Raw genomic sequence first — 23,950 nt, forward strand, 5'->3', positions numbered from 1 at the left:
CCAGTTTTTCTACCTTGCCATTTTCAGAGGAATGTTTTTTTTTGTTTGGCACTTAAGCTCCTTGACACTGACATATAAGTCATTAGCACAGAGCACAAAAAGGCCCCTAAATCAAGTGATGAACCAATTTTGTGATTCAGAAAACGTAGCACAGAGCCAATTTTAAAGTATGTCTTTGCACACTTTGTCACAAAAACACAGTTTGTTCCCATTTCTTTAGTTGAATCTATAAACACAGTTTGACAGATATAAAAAAGTTTTTTAGCACCAATTAGGTTTATTCCCAGAGCGCTATTAAGAGTCTTTAAGAAATAGGAAAAAATCCAGCAGAGACCTGACACAGGACCTCAGAGATACATCTGGCCCTTCAGTTGACTTGGCTCTATTGTTCACTGAAACTTTATCAGAAATGGTCTCAGTGGAAGGGTGGAAAGAGAAACAGCGAGAAAAAGCAGGGACATGCCAAATTACGCAAGAACTGGACTGAAAAATCAGTGAAACAGGTCTGATGGAGTGAAATGTATAATTTTTGAGCTTTGAATGTCCTTCAAGAAGCCGTACAAACTCTCGTTTTTGCTTTATACACCGTATTTCATGTATATTTGCACGTTTTAACAAACTGCTGCAGGTATTTCCCATTTTCCTAGCAAAATATAAAGAAATGAGGGGGGGTCAAGGCTGTTTCACACTACTGTATATGATGTCATGCATCAACATTTCCTTCATCAGCAGCTTTATTCTCCTGTGTAAATTTCTTTTTTGGAAGCGTTTCAGTGGTAATCAGAAGAAACAATCAAGGGAACATGTGTGAACAAGTGTTCGAGTTCTGCTAAATTTCATAGGAATTTCCATAAAGCTTGTTCTAGCATCATGCTTCCGCTGATATTTGTATGATACTTCTTTTATGAACTTCCTCAAAACTAGAACAAGATATTTTAAAAAAAAATTGTCAGATAATAAGACTTCTCTACATCTGTTGCATTTTGTCCTACGACTATCAGTTCACTTTCTCTGTCTGAATACTGGATTTGTGTTTGAAACACCCCTTGCTAATCAAGTGAAAAAGGTGTGAGGGTGAAAATATCCAGTTTGTCCAAAAAAGTTGCAAAGCAGTCCAAACAACATTAAATGAACGAGCAAAACATTCCCCTTGTGTTCCAGAGCTTCAGTACAAAAGCAGCACTGAGCCAGAATTATCTCCTCCTTGATCGCAGACCCAGAAAAGCTCTGGGTGCGCTGTGTAAACCTGCCTCGTGTTCTTTACCTTGTGCTCGCTTCTCTCCGCAGAGCTGCACACTCTCTGGCAGAACGAGGAGCGGGCCGCCATCTCCTCGGGGAAGATGAACGAGATCTGGCACCGCCGGCACGACTTCTGGCTGCTGGCGGGAATCGTGATGTATCCTTGATGGCAGTTGCCCGGGCGATGACCCTGGTGCGTTTATTTTTCTATCGGCCGGCAGAAGCCCAGCGTAATAAGTCAACAAGCCGGCCAGACCTCAGTAAACAGCAAACTGTGTGTCTGCTGGACGCTGATGTGGAGGGTCATTTAGTTCATGCTGTTCTCTCTATTATGGTCATTAAGGCTGTGGAGTATTCACATTAAACTCAGGTTTCATTATTCTACAAGCTGATGCTGAGGCCTGTGAAATAGAAGTCTGCCTGAAGTCTGCATAGAGGTGAAATTAAAATTAAAAAAAAAAAACCACACTTAGAAGAATAGCTCCATTTTGGAAGAAAACTAGCCTTTGTTTTCATTCTGTGTGAGAGTAAGATTAGAAGATGCTACTTATCTTTGTGCAATGCCATTGTTTTGTGGACTTCTATTTTAAAGCCCGAGTGTGGCATTTGGGCTGTTGCCATGTTGGTTTTGGAGCCAGAAGTGGCCGTACTTGGGCAAGAGGCTCCTGTGCAAAGTCGTCAAATGAGGCTTGCCTGCTTCCAAGTAAGCTGCATCCCAATGGTGGGGTTGCATCACATGGACAGATACCAGCCGATGCATGACGTCTATAGGAATTTAAAGGAATTGACTCACTTTTGGAGTCAGTCCTAAGTGAGATCTGCAGTTTTTAGCACTTCTGCTTTTGCTTCTTTTTTAAGCATCAAGTTTTGCTGCTTGCAGTAAAGGTTAAAAGTGGTCAATTTTTTTCTGTTTGGTGCTGAAGATATTAAGAAAATAATTTACTATTTCTTCTTCATTAACTTTAAACTAACTAAAGTAGAGTAAGGTGGATTTTTTTTATAACTCTAGACAGAGCATGACTTGCTTTTTCTTTGTTTCTGGCCTTCATGCTTTAAAGCTAAACCGATCAGCTGCAGCCATTAAACAACATTATCTGATTTGGGCTTTAAAGGCAATTACGTTAAGCTTCCAAAATGGCAAAGTTAGTGCTTAGCAGGTACTTATATACCACTATGCTTATCTAATTGAGCACTCAAAGCACCTTGTTTAACATTCACACTCCAATGGCGGCATCAGGGAAAAGTTGGGATTGTGCATCATCTGCAAGGATGCTTTGACATGCAAAACACCGACTTTAGAGTTAGCATACAGCCCACTCTACCTCCTGAGCCATAGCCACCGAAAAACATGGTTAGAGATGCCACGAAGCATAGGATAGCTATAAGAAAGCAACACAAATAATCCTATAGCCTCTGAAGTAACTATTGTTGTTTGCAATTACGTTTTTTCTCTTTTTCTAGTTTTTATTTTAAGCCAGGGATGTCAAACTCATTTTACACTGAGGGCCACACACAGCCCTCTTTGATCTTTACCACGCCGGACCAACAAAACTCCACTTTCTGTCATTGTAAAGGCATTTAACTAAACATTTATTCCCTGAGATATCTTAATATAAGAAAAAGAAGTGCAATCTCAACAGTACATGTGATTTTTTGTACATGATAAATGTGTAAATTTACATTAAAAGTTCTGGTAGCTCATCACCCAGACTATCCTGTAATTATAAAAAAGTTTTTGTTAACTCACAGAAAATGTTTTTTGTTTTTATGCTGTGGAAACAATGAAGTTTGTAAAAGAACAGGAGCTTTACTGTCATTGAATTGTTGATCTATTATTTATTTACACTGGTGTAGCATGAATGTCTGAATGCTGCATAACTTATGAGAATATAATTAAAATGATTAAAAAATTAAAATAAATAAATACAAAGATTAATGCCCTCCTTCACATTTTCCAAAGCTGCCTCGTAGGCCGGATAGGAGTCTTTGACGGGTCTATTTTGGCCCCCAGACCTTATGTTTGACACCATTAGTGCGTTCATGATTATAATGCTGGTAATTACGTGCATATTTAACTCCTAGTATGAACGTATCTTTTTAAAATTATGTTGTTAATACTTCTCCCCAGTGCACCAAACTTCTAAAGGTGCTCCTTATTGAGCTTCAGGGTGATGTTGTGTGCTTAGTTGGATACTTTGTATTGTCTTATTCCCAAAGTGTTAACATGACCCTTGACCTCAGTGCCAGTCACGGCTACGCTCGATGGCAGGACATCCAGAATGATCCCCAGTTCGCCATCATCAATGAGCCTTTCAAGTCGCAGGCGAATAAAGGCAACTTCCTGGAAATGAAGAACAAGTTCCTGGCTCGACGCTTCAAGGTAAAACGGGTCTTCATGTTGCGTTCAACATTAGACTCGCACATTTTATAAATGTCAGTTTCCTCCAAGCTCTCAAAGGTCTCACATGATGAATACAAATTTTGCCTATTCATACCACGTATGTGGGAACATGTGTTGGTGTGCCGTGAACACGACAGCGGATGGTTTCAGTCGCTATAAAAAGCCTTGCGGTCCAGTGTCTTCGATCACTTGACTCGGTTGATGGTCGGATGACAGATGCCCCTAGACCCACATATTAGCTGAATGGTATTGCTGACCGCTGCATTTCTGGAAGAGCTCTCATCCTGTTTTTGAGCGGCGCACATGTTTCAGATCCTGCACTCAACATCCTCATTTACTGTATCGCATCGCTTTTTCGGCCTCAGCCTCGTCGTTTCTCATTTATTTTCTCGCTCAGCTATTGTAGGCTTTCACGGGGGGTAAACCTGCCATCAAGAATGCACAGGACAGCAGAAAATAAAATGATTTCTCATCACACTGTCTTAGTTGTAATTGGTTGTGTAACACGACAGCTTTTGCAACACATTTACTACAAATAACTCCCTTTTCCAGGACCCACACACAGATACGCATACACACACATAAAGTACATTTACTCACGAAGCTGGATTACTCATGAGATGCTTTTATTATTAGGGTTGCTATGCCAACTAAGACATTGTTAAAATATAAGAAATTGGTAAGAAAATTGAGAGGATTTGTAGGTGTCAGTATAAATAGAGCAAAGGTCATCTGTTTTGTCGGTTTTCTTATTGGCTAAGTGTGACGTTGGTTTATTAAGTCACTGTTTTTAATTAACCACTGTCTGAATTATTTATTAAGCTGCATTATTAAGAATGTAATAAGGACTTTGTGTCACGTCTTATTATTAGCAGCATTTTTCAATCAGGTGTGTGATTATATACTTACTGTCAAATTACCCCAGTAAGTGTAATGTGCTGATTCATTCAGTGTTTTGAATGCATAAAAGATGTGATATAAAAGCTCTTTGTTTCCTCATCATTATCAGTCTTGATAGACTTTTCTCGTTTGATCTGGACACACTTTGTGTGATTATACATAACTTTTGTTTAAGGATATTTATATCATACCTTTAAAAAAAACACATGGTCTTTTAAATTACAAATAAATGTATTTTTTATGTATTTTTTATGTTTAGAAACATATTTTTTGCCCAGGTGTTGAGTATTGATGGCACATTGTTAATCGCAGCTCCTGATTAAGTTTTCCATTAATAAATTGGTTGATTGGTTTAAAAATGTGAAAAAAGTCCCTCTCAATTACCCATGTGGGACCTTCCTTAGAGCCCGACTGATACAGTTTTTAAGGTCGATATTAGTACCGATATTTGGTGTCTGATATTCCAATATATATCGGCTGATTTTTTTTTTCCTTTTAGAGTTGAAAAATATAAACAGATTTCCCAAATATTTGTCATGTATAGTTACTTATTTACTGATTTACACTCACTGCCAGTTTCTGTTTGGCTCAGTTGCTCATTGATTGCAGCTTAACAGATACATGGGTTGCCAGTAGTGAAGCTGCAAAGTGCTCTCTAAAGGAAAAGCTATGCAACACCAACACTCATAGTTGAAGAGTCTTTGTATCATCTGTTCTCTCCTTTTTAAATTTGCATTCATCTGCCATTATAAATGCCTTTTATAATGGCAGATAATATCAGCCTGCTGATAAACTGGTCGAGCTCCGATCTCGACAATGCCAGTTTGACCCAGCAACAGTCCAACCCTCAAAATTACTTACATTAAATTAAGATTGTGATATATAATAATGGAAGCAAATCTTTACATTTTTTTTAGACACAAACAAAAACTTAAACAAGCAGTTTTTCCTCAGGTACTAGATCTGTTTCAGCCGTACTTTTACAGCCTGTTGTGTTGATTTTATAACCAAACTTTAGATTTTAAAAACTTTTTATATAATTTTGTTCAAAGATCTTTATTTCTAAATTATTTATAGCTCCATTTAAGATAAACATACGATAAATGTAATAAAATGCACATATGAAGCAAGAGTATAAAAGTTACTAACTTTAACTGTATACAGTGACGGTATCTAAATTGTAGCTGTGGTACATTATTAATATCCAGACTGGGAGTGGAACTATTGTGTAAGTTACGCAACGAGAGAGCCCTCGAGGCATTGCAGACCAACTGAAGTGGCAAATTTTAGCACTCTGTAATATTTTTGTAACTTGATATCTGTGTTGAAGTGCACTTCATCACAGCGCTGTCATTTTGGAGCCCGGAGTGTGCAGGAAGGCCCAGAATACAGTGCAAACCACAATCAGTACAACTCTTAAGTCACTTTTTTTTTAAATTACATGGGTTTTTTTAGTCATAGTAAAGCACACATACATGTTGTGGTTTCAGTGACCTCGGACTCATAAACAATCCTTTCTCTGCTCTTTCTCCATTGACCTCCTCCTGATCCGTCATCCTCCAGCTGTTGGAGCAGGCGCTGGTGATAGAGGAGCAGTTGCGGCGGGCAGCTTACCTAAACATGACCCAGGACCCCAGCCACCCGGCCATGGCGCTCAATGCACGCTTTGCAGAGGTGGAGTGCCTGGCGGAGTCACACCAGCACCTCAGCAAGGAGTCCCTGGCGGGAAACAAGCCAGCCAACGCTGTCCTGCACAAAGGTCAGGAGCGATCGGATGAAAGGCACCGAGAGTTGCGAGGAAATTGTTTCGTGTTGTTCAGCGAACAAAATCTAACACAAACATTTGTGTCAGGGAAGCAGATCTGTGCAGAGGCACGTAGACAGATTCAGAGAAAGCAGGAAAGATTGTCAGGCAGATAATCAGAGGGGGATAAAAGATACTCATCGGCGTATCTCGCAGCAGCTGTTGTGCAATCTTTTCCTGCTGAGTTGACCGTATCGCTCTGCCTGGAGCTGACTTCAAAAAAACAGCAGGCAGATAAGCTTACATAATGATAAGTGATAGCTCCAAACATTTCCTCGCTGGCTCCTTAGCAAGCCCGTCCATGTTTATATCGCACTGTCGACAGAATAACACGCTCAGCACACTGCTGGTCTTGTTCTCGTCTCGTACGTCTTAACAGACCCCAACGTAATGAAGGCGAAATTTTTTTTTTTTTTTATCAGCAGCCCTGCGGACGGTGATTAATTACTTGTTAGGGTGCGATGACAGAGAGGGCAGATACTGGAGGATGGGAACTGTAATCTCTTACAAAAACAGCATCAACAATGTGCTATTTAAACATTTATTCTCAGCATTTGAAGAAAGAAAAGCAACAGCTTGTTGAAATAAAGCTGCTTAAGCAGACTATTTATAGTCTTGACCTTTATAGCACAGAAGCAGCCTCGGATGTGAAACACCTGTACTGCCACCTTCCAAAAAAAGCACATTTCTTCATATTAATTGAAGATTTTGAGCAAACTATCCCGTAATAAATAAAAAGGAGAAGCTGAAGCACCTGGTCGGTGGCTCTTCTTATTGTGGTCTTCTTATTGTTGTTGTCATTGCAGTGTTGAACCAGTTGGAGGAGCTGCTGAGCGACATGAAGGCCGACGTGACTCGGCTACCGGCCACGCTGTCCAGAGTCCCACCCATCGCCGCCCGCCTGCAGATGTCAGAGAGGAGCATCCTCAGCCGACTGGCCAGCAAGGGCACAGAGACGCACACACCCCCGGTCAGCACATCAGGCTGCCTCTAAATACAGCACACACACACACAAACGCTCACAGGTTGAAACCTGCTCGAGCTTTGCCAGCCCTCAGTGGAAAAATAATAGATGGAAGACATCCAATGAAAACATAGAGCCCATTATCCTCACCCACCTGTACTTTATAACTCCACAGCTGCTTACTCAGCACTTTTTTTTTTTTTGGTCACCTTGCACGACTCAAAAGGGGGTTCATTTTCTTTTTTTATTTTCTTAAAATCACCACGTGCAGAATTTCTAAAGAAAACCTTTTTTTGTCTTTCCCACGGTCTCTCTCCACAGCCCATACCTCCAGGACCCTACGCAACCCCTCAGAACTACGGAGCCCCCTTCACACCCGCACCCCCGAGCGCCCTACACATGGGAGGGGCCAATTACAGTCAGATGCCACCCGGATCATTCATATCAGGTCAGTGTTTGAGGCGCCGCTGACACTGTCAGCTGTAAAGCACCAAAGTGTGTACTTAATATGACAGTAAGGAAAAAAAAGCTTTGTCAGCGGAAAATGCAGTTTGTGGACGTATGAGAGACAAACAGGTGAGTTACTGAGTAATAATCGAACATCTCGAGGCATTAGGGCTTCAGTAATTATAGCACAGAAGAAGAAGCTTGTTTGATCTGTCTGACACTTGGCAAGCTGATGACTTTTACTCAGATTTATGCTTCTCTGCGGAGGTGTTGTTGCTGTGTCAGTGCAGCTCTGCCTCTGGCTCAGGAACTGATTCTTATCACAGCACATGATTTAAGGATGTTTAAGGATAAAGCAGCGCCGCAGCGTCAGTTTAAGGGTTCTTTAGAGTCATTTTGTGCATTAAATCTGTATCTGAAGCGGTCGTAGTTGTGTTTGTTTTTGTTTGTCTTTAACGTGCTGATAATGGACAGCGGTGGAGATGGTTTTGCTGGCTCAGGCGCAATATTCAGTTTGTCTTAGTAATTTCCCATCGATTTTTTCACATAAAAATTCAGTCTGCTCATCGGGAGGAGCTCTCATCAACCTGTGGGAAGCCGTGGTGCTGTTTTTAAATTTTTTATTTCTGGGTCTGGATCCAGTCTGAGAAAATTACTCTGGTGATGTCAAAGGGATCATTGTGGTCGGGGTTGTGCAAATTCACACTTCACGCAGGTTTAAAATGAGCTCGGAGTTTATGGTCACAGGTAACTCAATGCTGTTGAGCTTCTCTGAGTTTATCATTTTCAGTCAAATCTCTTCCTGCTGCTCCGAGTCATTGTCTGAATGAATGACTGCAAATGCTGCTTTACAGTCACAGACAGTTATCTTTTGAAAGCCAAGAAAAACAACCACCATGCAGTTTTTTCCACGTCCCATAAAGCAGAACTCAAAACAAATCTGTTAACTAGTGTCATTTGTAAACAGATCTGTTCGCTCTGTTGGCTCTGTTTGTTTGTTTTTACCTTACTTACTCATAATTTTCTTGTTATCAGCAGTCACACGCTGATATTTCTCAAGACTCCACCTTGGTTTCAAATTCTAAATTCTGTTCACGATGCGGCCAAAGTTCTGATTTTGTTTCAGGCTCAGAGCAGGCACCGTTTGCAAAATCTACAGATTCGTAAAAACGTGCCAACGAGCTGTATTGCGCGCACACACTTTACGGCATCTAGTTACTCAGTCATACCAAACATTCACTGAAAACTTTAGTGCACTTTTATACACCAGCTGCTCTTGGCCTGAGGAGAGCTAATTTAATGCCAGGCTCAGACTACATGATATCGCCTCGATCGTGGGCCGATCCTGACGATGTGGGCCGTCTGTTCGCCTACGGACTAAAAATGGGGCTCCATGCCTGACAGCCTCCTGTAGTGTCTCACTAGCATGTTAAAAATGTGTTGGTGTCATCCACGACGGTTCCCTTCGGTTCAGATTGCTTTTTCCAGCTGTCGAGATAGTTTTTCTACCGCTGAGCTCTGTACAGCTGTAATCATGACAATGCAAAAGAGGAATTATGTTGCCGGTGTGGTCAGAACTCAATATTATAATGACTGCTTCAGCTGCCATCTTCTGTTCCTTTTCCTTTCCTTGCTATCCTGGAAATTACAAGCTAGCACCTCTTTACACACATGTTTTGATGGATGACAAGCGTGACTCAGCGGGTGCAGTCTGTCATGTCTGTCAGTCATAAAGAGGCAAGATTTTATGCCTCTGTGTAATCTGACACAGCGATCAGCGTGACAGACAACTATCATTTAGTCTCAGCTCGCTTCAAAATAGAAAGCAAAGAGAAAGTGCTTTCAAGAGTTCTTGAAAGCTATAGTAATTAACCAGGCATGAAGGGTATAATGAAAAGATGGTACTGTGTTGCATTATGGGAAATGCTTCACCCATGCTACTAATTACTAGTGGGAAATCTCAGAATCTGCTGCAACAGATTTTAGCATTCTTATTTTTGCTAAACTGCATCACTAACTGGGTTTAGTCCTTACGCTACAGTCACACTGAGGCAAACAGTGGTTGGAGAATGAATGATTGTAATTACTTTCAGTCTTGTTGCCTTTCAAATAGCTGCTTCAAAGATGGGGACCTGGGCTTTTGCTACTTGCAGTCAGTTGCTATCCTCAGAGAAACTTCAGTGAGTCAGGCAGCAATAAAACAGAAAGAAAACCAAATCAGTTTGCATTGGTTTGTGATTAAATTGGATTAAGTTGACAGTTACATTCAACCTGTTTGTGATAATATGATCATTAACGGTGAAAACAGTGAACATTGCAAATCTGTTGCAGTCTGCATACTCAGAAATTCACATCAACTACTGACATCCAAAGAGAAATTCAGACATTTCTCCACAGATAGTGACATAGTTACTGCAGAACAGCAGTTTAACTGTAAAATATCACAGGTGCTCAGAAAGGCTTTCTTTTATATAGGAATATAAGTACTATGCAGATGCGTTGAGTCAAGTCCCCTATTGCAAAGAGATGCATTGCACACGAGTTGCACTTATCAGTGCAGACTGACTCAGGTTGGCAAACCTCCAATCTGTCTGAGTCAGACTGCAATTGTTTGGAGACAGGTTGCCTCCAACCAGGCATCCTGTGCAATCGCCTTGCAATTGAAAGTTGTTGCCCTGAGGTTAGTCTGTTGGTAGTTACTTCTAACGAGTTTCCAGATGTGAAAAAAAATTAAATCCAATCACCGGGCAACCGCTGACTTTTCCTAGGCTCAAGGAGGTTGCTGTCATATTTTTTTCTCTAGCATGACTGAGCCATTAATTTTCACTGTTTAATGTCCTCCTTGTTTTTATACCATCTGCTCTGGCAACAGAAACCTGTGAGAAAACAGAAGCAGACAAATCCCACCGGTCACACTTTTTATAGTTTCATATTTGAAAGGGTGCGCGCCAACTCCAGCCTCCGAGACACCCCGACGGAGAAGCGCAGATCTGGCCGCGGAGATCAGAACTTGATTACTTGGCAACGTGCGCCGTTGATGGACAAAACCGGTCCAAAGTGCTGCTCCTATTTTTAAAGATGTCATTTGAGGAATTCCAGCTATATATGGTTATGTTGTTGTGGAAAAAGATTAGGCAAAAGAAAATGGAAAAATATTGCAGAGGCCTCGCTGAAATGAGCGTGCCTGGGGAATCGGGTATTTCAGGATGTCTTTGCATTACGCGTAGATTTCGGATCATTGCTCGAGTCTTGGGTTTCATTTTAATGCCGTGTCGTGTGACTGAAAGAGCTACCTGATGGCTTCTAAAGCAGCGCCCTTTTAGGCACTCTGAACAGTCACTTTATCTCCCCCCCCACCCCTAAGCAGCTTTAGTTGTGAAACCTTAAAAATCCAGAAAGGAGTCCGTATCGGAAAAAAACCATCTGCAGCAGAGCTTTCTGATGTAGCTGCCAGATAGACACCTGAAATAGACATTACCCAAATCAAACACGAGCGTGCTGCGCTGCTATATTAAGGCGTTCTCATCTCTTAACATGTCCGGCCTCGAAACCTCAATACTCAGCTCAGCACTTACGGGATCTAATGACACATTGTGCAACGATAAAGCACACCCGGAGCGCTATCAAACCTGCCCCAAGGAGCCTGTTTATTTTCTCTTGTTGGGTCCTGCTGTGGCTCTTATTACTTATTGAGTTAAGGGCTTAAGAATTAAAAAAGCAGAGAAAAAGAAAAATCTATTTTATTTTGACTTCTTGTCCGGCTCTCCTCGTCTGCAGTCTGTCAGGGCTCGCTGGCAGTTTTTCCAGCATGTATTTTCTCGTAATTAGTTTGGTAACAGCATGTGCTCTCCAGACGCACTCTCTGCTCTGCATGTGCATTCGTGTTTGGAGATGTTTAGATAGCGGCGATGTGGCAGAGATAACTGGTAAAACCTGATATTCCCCAATAGCTTTAGCTCTAAAAACCGCAATAGCCAGCTTTCTCTCTCTCTCTCTCCAAGTGCTTCTCCTGTCCCTCTCGCTCGGTGTATCTTGATTTTTTTTTTTTTTGTAATTGCAGACTGAGACATCTGTCAAAAGCATTGCTTTTTCGAGAGCCAGGGCCTATCTCTGAAAATGTCATTATGCTCAGGCTGTCTGGGTTCGGGCCGTGCCAAGAAAACATTCGGACTTTGTACCAAGGTATTTTGAGAGGGACCAAAGCCGCACGAGTTTGGTTGTTTAAACCTCGTGTTGTGACTTGTGAACTGGCAGAGGGCTGGGCCGAGCACCGGCTGTTTCAGAAATAGTCACACGCGTGCTGTGTTGCTTCGTGGGTTTTTTTTTTTTTTTTTTTTGCTCACCGGGGGCCTTTTCATGGCGAGACTGCAGCTGAAGCTGAGCGTGGGCCTGGGGGCTGCAGTCTCGAGCACCGCAGCGGGGCACAAGCATGCAGCAAATGAGACCACATTTACGGTCTTGATTGGGGTTGCGCTGCGTCGTGACCTTTTTAGATTGAGCCCAAAAGGGGGTGGGGGGAGGGAAAAAAGTGAGCTGGAGGAATGGACAGAGTTAAAATAACAATTCTCTGATTCTGCGACCCCCCCCCCCTCCATTAGCAGCGCACTTCCCCAAGAGAAGCTCCCACACTTGAGTACACAAAACATGTCCAAAAATACTCGGGCTGTGGCGCTTTAAGTGCACATCTACTACTTTAGCTGCACTCTGTGAACCGCGCAACAAAATGTAACAATGCTCTGATGAAGGATTGTTTGGTGCTGTCTCACACGTGGCAGTCTGTCAGCATTTGCACAATAACTCGAGTTGCATTCTGGAGAGCCTGTTTCTGCCATCAGGACGCTACACATCTGTGCTAGAAGGAGTCCCACACATTAGACCAAACTTCATCCTTTAGAGGCGTAAACATTAAACAGATGGAGTGGAGCGCGCGTGTCTGCAAGTACCCATCCTGCTAAAGTGTCCTTGAGCAGGACACTGAACCTCAGCTCCCCCCACCCCTCCACCACTCCAGCTTCGGTAGCTCTCCCCTGACCTCCGACCTCCCCCCCAACAGAGAGGAGGGAGGCAAACTAAAAGAGCAAATCCCTACAGGGACCAGTTAAGTGTCACATTATCCTTCTCCCCTCACCGAGCCTCCACTACAGTCTGCCGCTTGTCTGCCCCCACAGAAGCCGCCGCCGCTGCTGGGGCCACCGGGGGAGCCGCTGGTGGAGCCACTGGAGGGCCAACCGCTGCCAGCGTTTGCCAGAAGACCAAGGAGCACGATGTGGTGCAGCGGCAGCGTGTGGTGGACCTTTGGAAGGACGGAAAGTCAGAGGGGGCCATCGGGCAGGAGCTGAGGATGCCTAAATCCACGGTGCACAGCATCATCGTCAAGTACCGCCTCAGCAACACAGTGGAGAACCTGCCGCGCAACGGGCGACCAAAGAAACCCTGAGGGGCAAAAGCGGGGAGGTGAACACTAAAACAATAAAAACAGAGCGACGTTTGGATGGAAAAACAATCGTGGAATGTAACAAAAATGAGACGAGAACCCGAACGCATGAGAGCGTTTCCAAAAAGGATCCAAGGAGAGAGCACTTTGACACAGCTGGAATGTGAGGGATATAAAGGGAGAATACAAGCTCGCTGGATGGATTGAATAAGGATGGGAGGCAGAAAGGAAAAAAAACAAAACAAGCGGACATGAAATGTGAAAAGAAAAGTAGCGGCGGCACTTTGATCCACTAAAGAAAACAAGCAATCAACTGCATAAGGAGTGAGTCCAAAATAAAAAGGGAGAGGTGAAAATCTGGCCTTGAGATCAAGCACTAATGATGCCCGGGGGGTGGTGGGGGGGCAGAGACAAAAAGAGAGAGTACTTATCTGGAACAAACGAACCTTACTTTGAAGGCCTTGGCCAAAAAGAAGGGGGGTGGGATTGGGACAGCTGCTTAATGCAATCACAGGATTTCAAAAACTCTAAATTAGACGCCAAATAAAAAAAAAAACAATGCAACAAAAGAGGATCTTTTTTTCTTTTAATTCCTCCTTATACAGACTTCTTTAGCTCTTCTATTTCTCCCTCTGAGACAAAAAAAGATTTCCCTCCGGATCAATTTTTCATCCGCCGGCTGACTGAACAAGGCTGTCCCCTCGATCTGACCCCGTACTCCCTCATTCCTCCGCAGTCTTCAACTCCTCCGTCTCTCTTTCTCAGTCGAACACGCTCAGATATGCATATATATTACACGCTCTGGAACTCGCACACAACCTGTAAAACCTGCAAACAAGTGAATTTATCTGCTGAGTATAGGCAGATGAAACCCAAACTCAAAATAGAGCGAGGGAGATAAAGTGGACCGAGATTATCTTGCAAAGAAAAAACAACAAAAACGAGGGGGGAAAGTTTAAAAAAAGAAGAAGAAAAAAGTTTTCTAAGTATAAAACACGACTTCCCATGGACTCTCTTGCCCTCTCTCGCATTCCTGAGTCCAAACAAGAAGCATAGATGTAAAAACTGAGACGATGCCTTTGTCCAGCGGTTGGCAGCTCTAACCCAATCTGATGGACAGCAAAGACATGTACTGTATTAGAAAGCATATTTACTGTTGCACCCGTTTTCTTTGGGGGGGTCACTTGAAGGGGAATATCACTCTAATGAAGTACTTACATTTCCTGTTTTTAAGCTTAATCACTGAAAAATACAAAAAATCATAATTTATGAGCGGCTCTTCCCAAAAGATGAAGACTGTAATCTGTCATCGAAGGAAAAAGGGAGACTCTCTTTGAAGGCGTTTTTTTCTTTTTTTGTTCTTTGAGTTTCCTCGCTGTGACAGCGTGATGGATTCCACGCTGGAAAATGTCCCCTGAACCCCGAGAAAATAAAACACTCTGGACCGTGTCATCGTTTTTCCAGCTTGGTGTGCGCGCTGTGTGGCGTCCTAGAGATGAACCATTCTGCCTCGTATCTAAAGGGAAAAAGCAATGGATTTGGATTGCTTTCAGCTAAAACTGAGTGATATTTCCCTTTGAGTTTAAAGGACTTAATGACCGGAGAAGTGTGGTAGCAGTGCGGCCTGCAATGAGAATGTCGTGCATGTCTGTAGGTTAAGAAATGAGTGTGAATGTGTGTGATTTGTGCCAACTGTTTGACATGGCTGTTTGATGTCAGTACGACTTTGGATACCTTACTAGAAATATTAAAGTATTTTGTTCAAATATGTTTTTCTCCTCTTAGAAAATAAGCTAAACATCTTAGATCAGTCAGTATTTACCTTAAAGTCTGTTATCCTGATTGCAATTCAGTCTAAAATAAGCAAGACTATGACTTGAAGCTCTCATTGGTATTTTCTATCTAAAGAAAAGATGGCATTAATATGTTGTACGTGTGAAGTGCACACATATCGTCCGGCTCAGCAGTCGGGAGTATTTTAGCACCTTTCGGTTTAGCTCTGTTTTGGTTCAGTGACTGCTCTCAAGACTGTTTCCAGCTGCAGGCAGCTGTTTTCAGAGAAAATAAATACAATATATGCATCCTGCCCATCCCCGGGAGCAGCGAGTGATCGTGGTGGAGCACCAAAACAGAGCTAAAATGACAGAATAGTGCACTCACAGTGTCTTCACCGCTGAGGGACATTTTCCATAATTTCACAACTTGTAGCTCAAGACTTCATGTTTACAGGAGTGGATGCATTTTAAAGCTAATAAAAAAGCTAAGCTATCATTAGTCATGAGCTGATTTTTATGAGACTGCATTTTAGGAAACATGTTCCTCCGGTTGCCTGACCGATATATAGGATCGACACCGATACTAATGTCTGTGATGTAAAAATCCGATATATCGGCTGATATATATATATTTTTTTCCAGACACACGAAACATGAACAGGTTTCACTCACACTAGTTATTCATTTACGCTCTGCTCGAAGTCTGCTCAGATCTGCTGGTTGTTGTTTGTAGCGTTCTGAAAACCTATTGCCAAAAGGGATGTTGCAGAAGGGCCTCTGGTGGGAAAACTATGCAACGTCAATGATGGTTAAAGGGTGTTTCTTCCATTTCTTTTTTTAAATTTATCAGCCGTTATAAATGCCGATATCGTTCGATTGTCAATTAGCTAATATCGGCTGATAATATCTTAACACAGATTGCGCCCGTGAGCAGCTGAAGCCTGCTCACATGTGGTTAATGATTAAAATCTGGACAAGCAAACTACAAATGAAGGCCAGAAAGCTTCCTGTATCAAATATCTTCTACCTTGGAAAGAATCTACATCTTAAAACAAATACGTGTTTGGAGACATTAGGCTGCTGTCTGTATTAATAGTCAGATAACATGGCAGTCACATTCATTTGAATGGACTGATTCTTATATAGCACTTTCCTGCTCTACTTGTATTCACACAACCTCTATTTTGTACATCTAAGCGCTTTGTAGCCGACATACTTACACTCTGATGAATACATCAGGAGCAACTTGAGGTTCAGTATTTTGCCCGAGGAATCGAAACAACAGCTTTCCCATTAGTAGATGACCTGCTCTACCTCCTTGTCACAGCCACCTCAGGTTTAGAAATTATTTGTCAGGCTTCAGGTATTAGTAAGACTGGGAATAGAAAAAGATTCAGGGTCACGAAGGGTATGCAAAGAATAATTTACCAATATGTTTTTTGGGGAATAATCTTTATTTCCTGACAGTTTTCTGGAGTGGGGATGTCCTTTCTCTAGCCTATAAATAAAACCACTCACAGTTTCAGTGCTCGATTTTACGATTTGTACCTCCAGCTGAAGCATATTCTTCATTCTCAGTTGATTGTGAACCTCCTGCTACATGCACGTCTTTCTTTTCGTCTCTTTCTCTCTCTTAGTTGGACGGGCTCTATAGATTTCTAAAAAACAAGCCCGTGTTTTTGTGTTTGTTTTGTTTTTCTTCTTTTTTTACTTCCTGAAAAGTTGACAGTTTAGAGACACAAGGTTGTTCTTGGTGAGAGGTTTTTGCATTGATGCACTCACGCATAGCTTTTCAGCGAGGGGAAAAAAATGCTGCTTTTCTTGCCAAGATGGCAGCATTCACTTCTATCAAAGAGTAGGCAGGACCTACAGGGGAGAGACACAGACTGGCATGTTGGCCAGGAATCATTTTTACTGCCTTTTAGATTTCAGATGCTCCATCCAGCTCAGTCCAGAGTTTCAGGCCGAGGAGAAGATGGCTTTTCTCCTGGGCCGGGTGAAAGTTTAGAAATCCTTGCTCTCATGCTTTCACTCTAATCAGTGGCAGCTTAATTTGAAATTAAGCTACCTAACAATGCCTGCTGCTATTGTAAAGCTACAGCGTTGTGTGCATGAGAGCATGCACACAATGGTGGGGAGGCTGGGAAGGGGAGGAGCTTGAGTAGATAGAGGTGAAGTATTGCAGAGTTACTTTGGCAGCAGAAAGACATGTACACTGTTGCAGACATCGCGGAGGGAATCTTTATCTGGTATAGTACAAGTGCTTCATTGAATTTCTCCTCCTGTTTTATCTCCACTCCTTCTTTACCTTGAATGCCTTTTTTGGGCCCTGCTGAAGAGGTGCTGTGGGTTTGTGAGGGTTCAGAGCCAGGGTCCTTAATCTTTAGAACTGAGTCCCATTTTTCAGCAGGTGAAACCTGAAATGTTGTTGTTGGGTAGACCTTTTTTTCAAATTAAATATTCAGATGTCAAGCATTTAATTACCTTTAATGGTTGTATTTAATGACTTTTCCTACCTTTTTTTGGCTTTTTTGGCAGCATTGTCTCACGGTGATTATTTTCACAATTATAAAATCTGACATAAATTCCACCAGTGCGACCAGGCACAGCTTTCAGCATTTATCAGCAAAGCTCAAAATCAAAAACAACAACAACAAAAAAAAGGACTTTGGGACATCCACGTGTTTTGGGTTTATGTGACTAATTAATAGTAAAGATTTCCCTGCTTTTTTGCCATGGGAGTGCTTTTAATGTGAAAGAGCGCCAGCAGGAAGCGAAGAGTAAACAGCCAGCAGTGAGGCTATTCTCACCGAGATAAAATCAGAAACAACAAGCATTGGTCCATTCCTGTGAGTCTCTAGTGTCCAAACATGGCGCAACTCTACCACGAGGTGCACTCATTAAGTACCGATTTCTAAAAAAAACAATAACCAGAGTTACAACCGTCAGAGGCGATTCTGATTTGATGACTCCCTCATTAAAGATTATGAATTGAAGATTTTTAAGGCGTACTGTGATTTGCTGTAAGAACATTAAAGAGAGAGTGTTTTCTCATTATTTTAACAGTGTTCTGTCTTCTGCAGCTTTTCTTTTTTTTATGCAACTTCTCATTTCTCCTGCTCTTTCACCCAGTCTTTACCTCGATTTGTTTTGGTTCTTATCAGATTTTGCTTGCCCCACACACTAACTCTCTACTGGCCCATTCTCTTGATCTCCTCTGTTGGCCTCCACTGGCGAAATGCCATACGTTTCCCCATAAGTGGTCCCCCCCTCTGGTTTCAGACAGACGCACACGGCTTCACCCCCCGCCTCCACCCCCACCAAACGTCTTCACTTCAATACACTTCGTATGACATCTTTGATCTGCACAGGGGTGTTATGACACTTCATCTTTCCCTGTGGCGCGAGTCAGACCTCTTTTGGTCCATTCTTGGCCTTGTTTCGAAAGGAGCGCTAAACTCCCCGTTGTACTCCCTGAGCAGATTCATGATGGCGCGCAAATGTGGGAAGCACAGATCCTTTTGCTGGCCAGCTGTGCAAAGAACTTAATTTTTATGCGTGTGTGTGTGTGTGTGTGTGCATCTGTGTCCTTGTGTGACCGTGTGCCTGCTTGTGGATAAAGTGTGTGTTTACTCATTGCTGGCCTCACTCTCTCCAGGTTAATAATTATGCATTCTGAGGTTTGGTCAATATTGTAAACAAACTTGATACTGGATATGTAATATGATATATTGATGTACTGTATTATGCAAGTTTTCTCATTAAAAGTATTAAAAATCACACTTGGATGGGACTTATTCACCAAAAAATAGAATGAAAATTGCTGTTTGTAAGATTTTGAATTGCACTATATTGCAAAATATTGACTTATACACACTCACCACACATCATTAGGTACAGCTTACCTAATGGGTTGGACCCCCTTTAGCCTTCGGAGCTGCTTTAATTCTTTGTGGCACAGTTTCAACAAGGTGCTGGAAACATCCCTCAGAGATTTTGGTCCAGATTTTGGTGTTTAAATGATTCTCAGTTGGTACTACGGGGCCGATCTGGACTGCTGATTCAAGGCGGGATGGATGCATGCTTTCATGTTGTTTACACCAAACTCTGACCCTGTCATCTGAATGTTGCAGCAGAAATTGAGACTCAGTTTCCTGTTCTTAGTAGAGAGGAGTTGCATTAGATGTGTCCTTCTCTGTACCTTCATTGTATCAAGTGGTCATTTGAGTTAGGTTGCCTTCCTATCAGCTCAAAGCAGTCTGGCCATTCTCCTCTGAACTCTGACATCAACAAGATATTTTCAACCAGAGAACTATAGAAAGCACCTACCTGGGGGTTTTCTCTGTATTATTGCAGGGTCTTTAGCTTACCTTAAAAAGACTTGTACGAGTTATAAAAACCTAAACCAACTTCACAGTTGGCATAAAGAGGGAACCATCCATAGAGAGCAAAACTGTGGATTGCATTGCACTGTGCCAGTCCCAAAACATCCTTTATAATGGTGTTGAGTTTGTCCGTGAAAGTCCAGGAACTGCAGTTTTTGGCACTTTGGTGTTGGCGTTGCACGCTTTGTTTATAATGTGGAAGTTTCTCCCTTGGCTCGGAGGCACCCACCACAACTCCCCTCTTAATGATTTGGAAGAGCAGTGCCCTCTTACTGTTTTTGTGTCGAAAAGACATATTGCTCTCTTTCTCCAACAGCCCTGCATCCAGAATGCACTTTTAACCCAAATCACAGTGATTTATTGAAGGTAAAACCTGTCGACACTTTCAACAACACAAGAATCTGCTTTTCTTTTTCTGCTTCGAGTTAGGAACGAGCACAAGGCTTCAAGTCAGATATAGCCATCACAGAAAAGACTTTTCATGCCGAATTGCTTAAACTGAACTCGTGTCTCTTTCTCCCCCCACCGTCACCATCCGGCAGTGCTGAACGGGCCTCCCATGTCTGTAAAGAAGGAGCGGGAAGCAGAGCTGTTAGTCAACCGGCGGGAGCAGCGCAGCGGAGAGGTCATCTGTATCGACGACTAAACCACACAGACACGCATACACGCTCATACTCACACACTGAAACCCGTCTGCTGCAAAGATACCTTTGATTTCTCTCCTAGAAAGTTCTGGCGGTGAAACCAGCGTCGCTGAGCTCCACATCACAAAGTAATTGACTGACTGAGGGTGAACTTGTTGACCCGCTAGTGATTGTAGTTCCTTTCTTTGACACATACGCACGCATACATGCAGAAGTCCTCGAAAATGTTACTCTGCTGGCTGGTACTCCCTAAAAAGCTAAAGTCACACACAGACACACACACGCAGAGGACATTAGCACTCACGCACATGTGCACTTACTGTCCATGGACACACACCGACAGTACACGCAGTCCAACTTGTCTCAAAAAACTTCCTGTGACCTTTTCTTGTCTGCCTCAAACCATTATACTCCTCATAAACGGCCTCCTCGCAGCGGCCTCCTCCTCCTCCTTTAGGGATGCTTCTAACCTCACACAAATGCAAGCATAAACACACACACACACGCACGCAAACACAACGCTAAACCCACCTCAATCCTAGAAACCTTTTTAGATTTCTCAAATAGACCATGTAACCTTCTTCTTCCTCCTCCTCCCCTTCTGCTCCTATAACCCTCGACAGGAAGCTGCATGTGAAACTAAACTCATTTCTGCCATTGCACTCCATCTGCCCCCCCACCCCCCTCCCGAAGCATGCTCTAATCACAATAATGCTGTCTCGTGAGAAAGGAAGAAAAATATATATATACGTCAAGCTGTGCCTACAGTCGTTTTAATACTGTTTCTAACTCTCAGAGAAAGGCTGAATCTCCGATGTCTCAGTCCAAGCAGCTCCAAGCACAGCTCCGGCTTCTTCTTCTTTCATTTTTTGTTTTGTTTTTTTTAACCTTCACTTTGTCTCGATGGTACATGTTCCGATAAAACACACGCAGAAAGGTATGATGCATATATTCAGGACTCGTCTGACCACAAAGTATTTCCCGACACGCCATCCCGCTTCCCCTCGTTCCTAGTTTATGTACAGAGCTTTGAGGTATTTGGGGGGTTTGTTCCAGAAAAAGGTTTTTCAGAAACCTCCTATGAATGTTTATAACCTTTCATAAGCAAGTCAGTGTTATTAAATCCTATCGACCACCCTCAGCACTCCTCCCTCCTTTCCTTCCCTCCCCGTGCCCCCTTCAATCAACCCTTTTTTTTCTGTATTTTTTTCATTTCCAAGTTTCTTTTTTCTTTCTACAAAATCCTGTGATATACAGTAATTTACATATTTAAACAGCTCATTCGTGTTCTCTTGTGTTTTTACTCTCGCAATTATGAGTATTGTTGTTGTCGATGTTGCTGTTGTTCTCGCCGTTGCTATTTGAGAAAGAGCTTCTACCAAAAGACATTTTTTGTAACAAGAAACTATGAAAAACAACACAGTATGTGCGACACACGGTGCACCTCTTCGCCATGTTTGTCCGATGATTACGAAAGACTGTAAACGAAGAAGTTGAGCTAACTTCAGAAGTAGATATATTACATGAAAACTTTTTTTTTCCTCCCCCCTCGCTTCCATTTTAGATTTGGGGCTTGCAAATGACGTACATGTATAGAAAACGGGACATGTGTAACCCTAAATGCTTCTATGAGCAAAATGAAAATGCATACTATCTAACTCTAGGAAAAATACAGTCATCCTGAAAAATTCCACTTAATATGCCGCATCATTTAATAAAAAGCCTTAATAAAGAAATGTAAAGTCATTAAAATGAATTAAGAACCTGATGTCAACCTGTTAATCCTACAACATCTTCTCTTTTACGTTAAAAAGCCAAAAAACAAACAAAAAAAATCATGGTAGCTAGGAGTTCATTTATCCCATACATTTAACTCTTCCCAGGAAGTAGTCAGAGTCCATTTTACAAATGTTTTGCAACCCCTGAACTAAAATGTTACATCAAATCAAGCACTTAGTTCATTTTTTCTGTTTTTACTTTGTCCTCTTTCCAAAACTTTGTGTTGATTTCTCGGTATTTTGTGTCACTGTGTATGTAGTTGGTGCCGATTAAATGATGAATGGCAGTGAAAACATTTCAATGATGACGCATCTCCTCGTTTTTTTTTCTTTCTTTCTTTCTTTTTTTGTTTTGTTTGTAATAAAACTGAATGAAATGATTAAAAAATTTTCTCTGTGGATTTCATTGAGAAAAAAGCGCTTTGAGGCAACTGTTGTTGTGATTTGGCTCAATAGGAATAAAACTGAATTGAATTGAAAGGATGATTAAACACAACACATGCATTTAGAGTTCTGTGAAAAACTAAGGAACTAAGCGAGTACATAGCAGCCAGGTGTTGATAATTAAATGCAGTTGAATAGTTGTGATATAAAAGCTGAAGTTTTGACAGTTTACTGGTCTGAAACATTCAGCCGTGTCAAAAAAATCAATAAATAAATGCCACGGTCTTACAGGAGTGACCATCCCAGTAAGTTCACCTTAACCTCCTAAGACCCGAACTATTCTACGGCATGCATTTTTAATTTCTCTTTGATATTTGGTCACATTGGGGCCCCGATGAATGTAAAAACAAAGAATTACCAGATTTTTATTTTACCTTATTTTTGTTTTTAAGAAAAATAAGAGCCACATATGAGGATATTCGTTTAAAATTTTAATAGAACAGTAGCAGTATAATGTCCTCGTAAGTGGATATCAGGCCCTTGTAGAGCAAAATTCAGTATTTTGGTCTAAATAACCCAAAATGTGACGTCCACATATGTCCTAGGAGGTTAAGCTCAGACAGTGCAGTGCACAGAGAAACTGTAAAAACAACTCAGGAGCTCCATCTCAGACTCTACAGGCCTCAGTTAGCATGTGAAATGTTAAGATTCAAGACAACACAATTAGGAAAACACTGAACAGTTATGGCTTGTTTGAAGGACTTTCAGGAGAAAGCCTCTTCAAAAAAAGAACATATCAGCAGAGCTTATGTTTGTAAAGTACGACAGAGTATTAGGGCCATTTTAACTAAAACAAATGAGAAAAAAGCCAAAATGTGGAGATTACAGTTGTCGTTTCAAGCCAAACAACTACCACGGCTCCTATACCCTCTACAACAGCGGTCCCCAACCTTTTTTGAGCCACGGACCGGTTTATGTCCGACAATATTTTCACAGACCGGCCTTTAAGGTGTCGCGGATAAATACAACAAAATAAAACCTGTACCGGTACTAAAAAAAAATAAAGATTTATTTATAACACACGGGAAAAGACCCAGGAAAACCGAGTTAAAGATAAAAATGATTAAAAAATAACGCTAAAAACCCTGAAAACCATGAATTTCACACCTGAGCCTCAACTCTCGCGGCCCGGCACCAAACGACTCATGGACCGGTACCAGTGCGTGGCTTAGGGGTTGGGGCCCGCTCTACAAAATGCTTTGTTTAGATAAATTAGTGAAACAAATGATCATCTGTCGTATGGTGTCTTGTGATTCATCATCCTCTTTATTGCACAAGGGTGTAACCATCAGTATCCTTGCATCTGTACACTGCCGGATATTTCATTTTGTACAAATCCGGCCAACCCTTTCAAGTTTGGGGGGGGGGTGTTCTGACCAGATGCAGCTTTCTGCACCATGTTTTCAACCTGTTTTCAACCTCAATGTCTCTTTCTTGAAATTTTCATTTTATTCTGAAAACGATCTTCTTCTTTTTTTGCTAAATGTGGCCCTAATACTCATTCGTAATAAAGTTACATCTGAACTTCTGGAACAATGTGAACAATGAACAGACAAGACCAAAGTGCAGATGTTTGGCTTAATGCACAGTGCTTGGAGAAAATCAAACACAGCATAGCAGCACAAAGCAACTGTCAGCACAGTGGTAGAGAGGTGACAGTCTGGCCTTTCTCTGCAGACACAGTCCCTGGGCACCTTGCAATCACCGAGTCAATCATGAACTCCTCTGGAGACCA

General features: G+C 42.0%; 1 protein-coding gene across 4 annotated transcripts in view; it reads left to right on the forward strand.

Moving 5' to 3' along the window:
* Positions 1-21,759, forward strand: part of chd3 (chromodomain helicase DNA binding protein 3) — a 57,200-nt gene extending 35,441 nt beyond the window's left edge. For 3 of the 4 annotated variants that reach the window (XM_063469916.1, XM_063469917.1, XM_063469918.1), the window contains exons 36-41: positions 1,288-1,396; positions 3,487-3,619; positions 6,104-6,299; positions 7,151-7,314; positions 7,630-7,756; positions 12,924-13,560. In XM_063469916.1, the coding sequence (XP_063325986.1) occupies positions 1,288-1,396; positions 3,487-3,619; positions 6,104-6,299; positions 7,151-7,314; positions 7,630-7,756; positions 12,924-13,192 (998 nt within the window). In that variant the 3' untranslated portion in view covers positions 13,193-13,560. Of the gene's footprint in view, positions 1-1,287; positions 1,397-3,486; positions 3,620-6,103; positions 6,300-7,150; positions 7,315-7,629; positions 7,757-12,923; positions 13,561-19,891 lie in introns of those variants that run through there. The other variant, XM_063469919.1, reaches the window with a different exon arrangement.
* The last annotated feature ends 2,191 nt before the right edge of the window (positions 21,760-23,950 follow it).

Source organism: Pelmatolapia mariae, linkage group LG3_W, assembly GCF_036321145.2.
Source record: "Pelmatolapia mariae isolate MD_Pm_ZW linkage group LG3_W, Pm_UMD_F_2, whole genome shotgun sequence".
Taxonomy (NCBI): domain Eukaryota; kingdom Metazoa; phylum Chordata; class Actinopteri; order Cichliformes; family Cichlidae; genus Pelmatolapia; species Pelmatolapia mariae.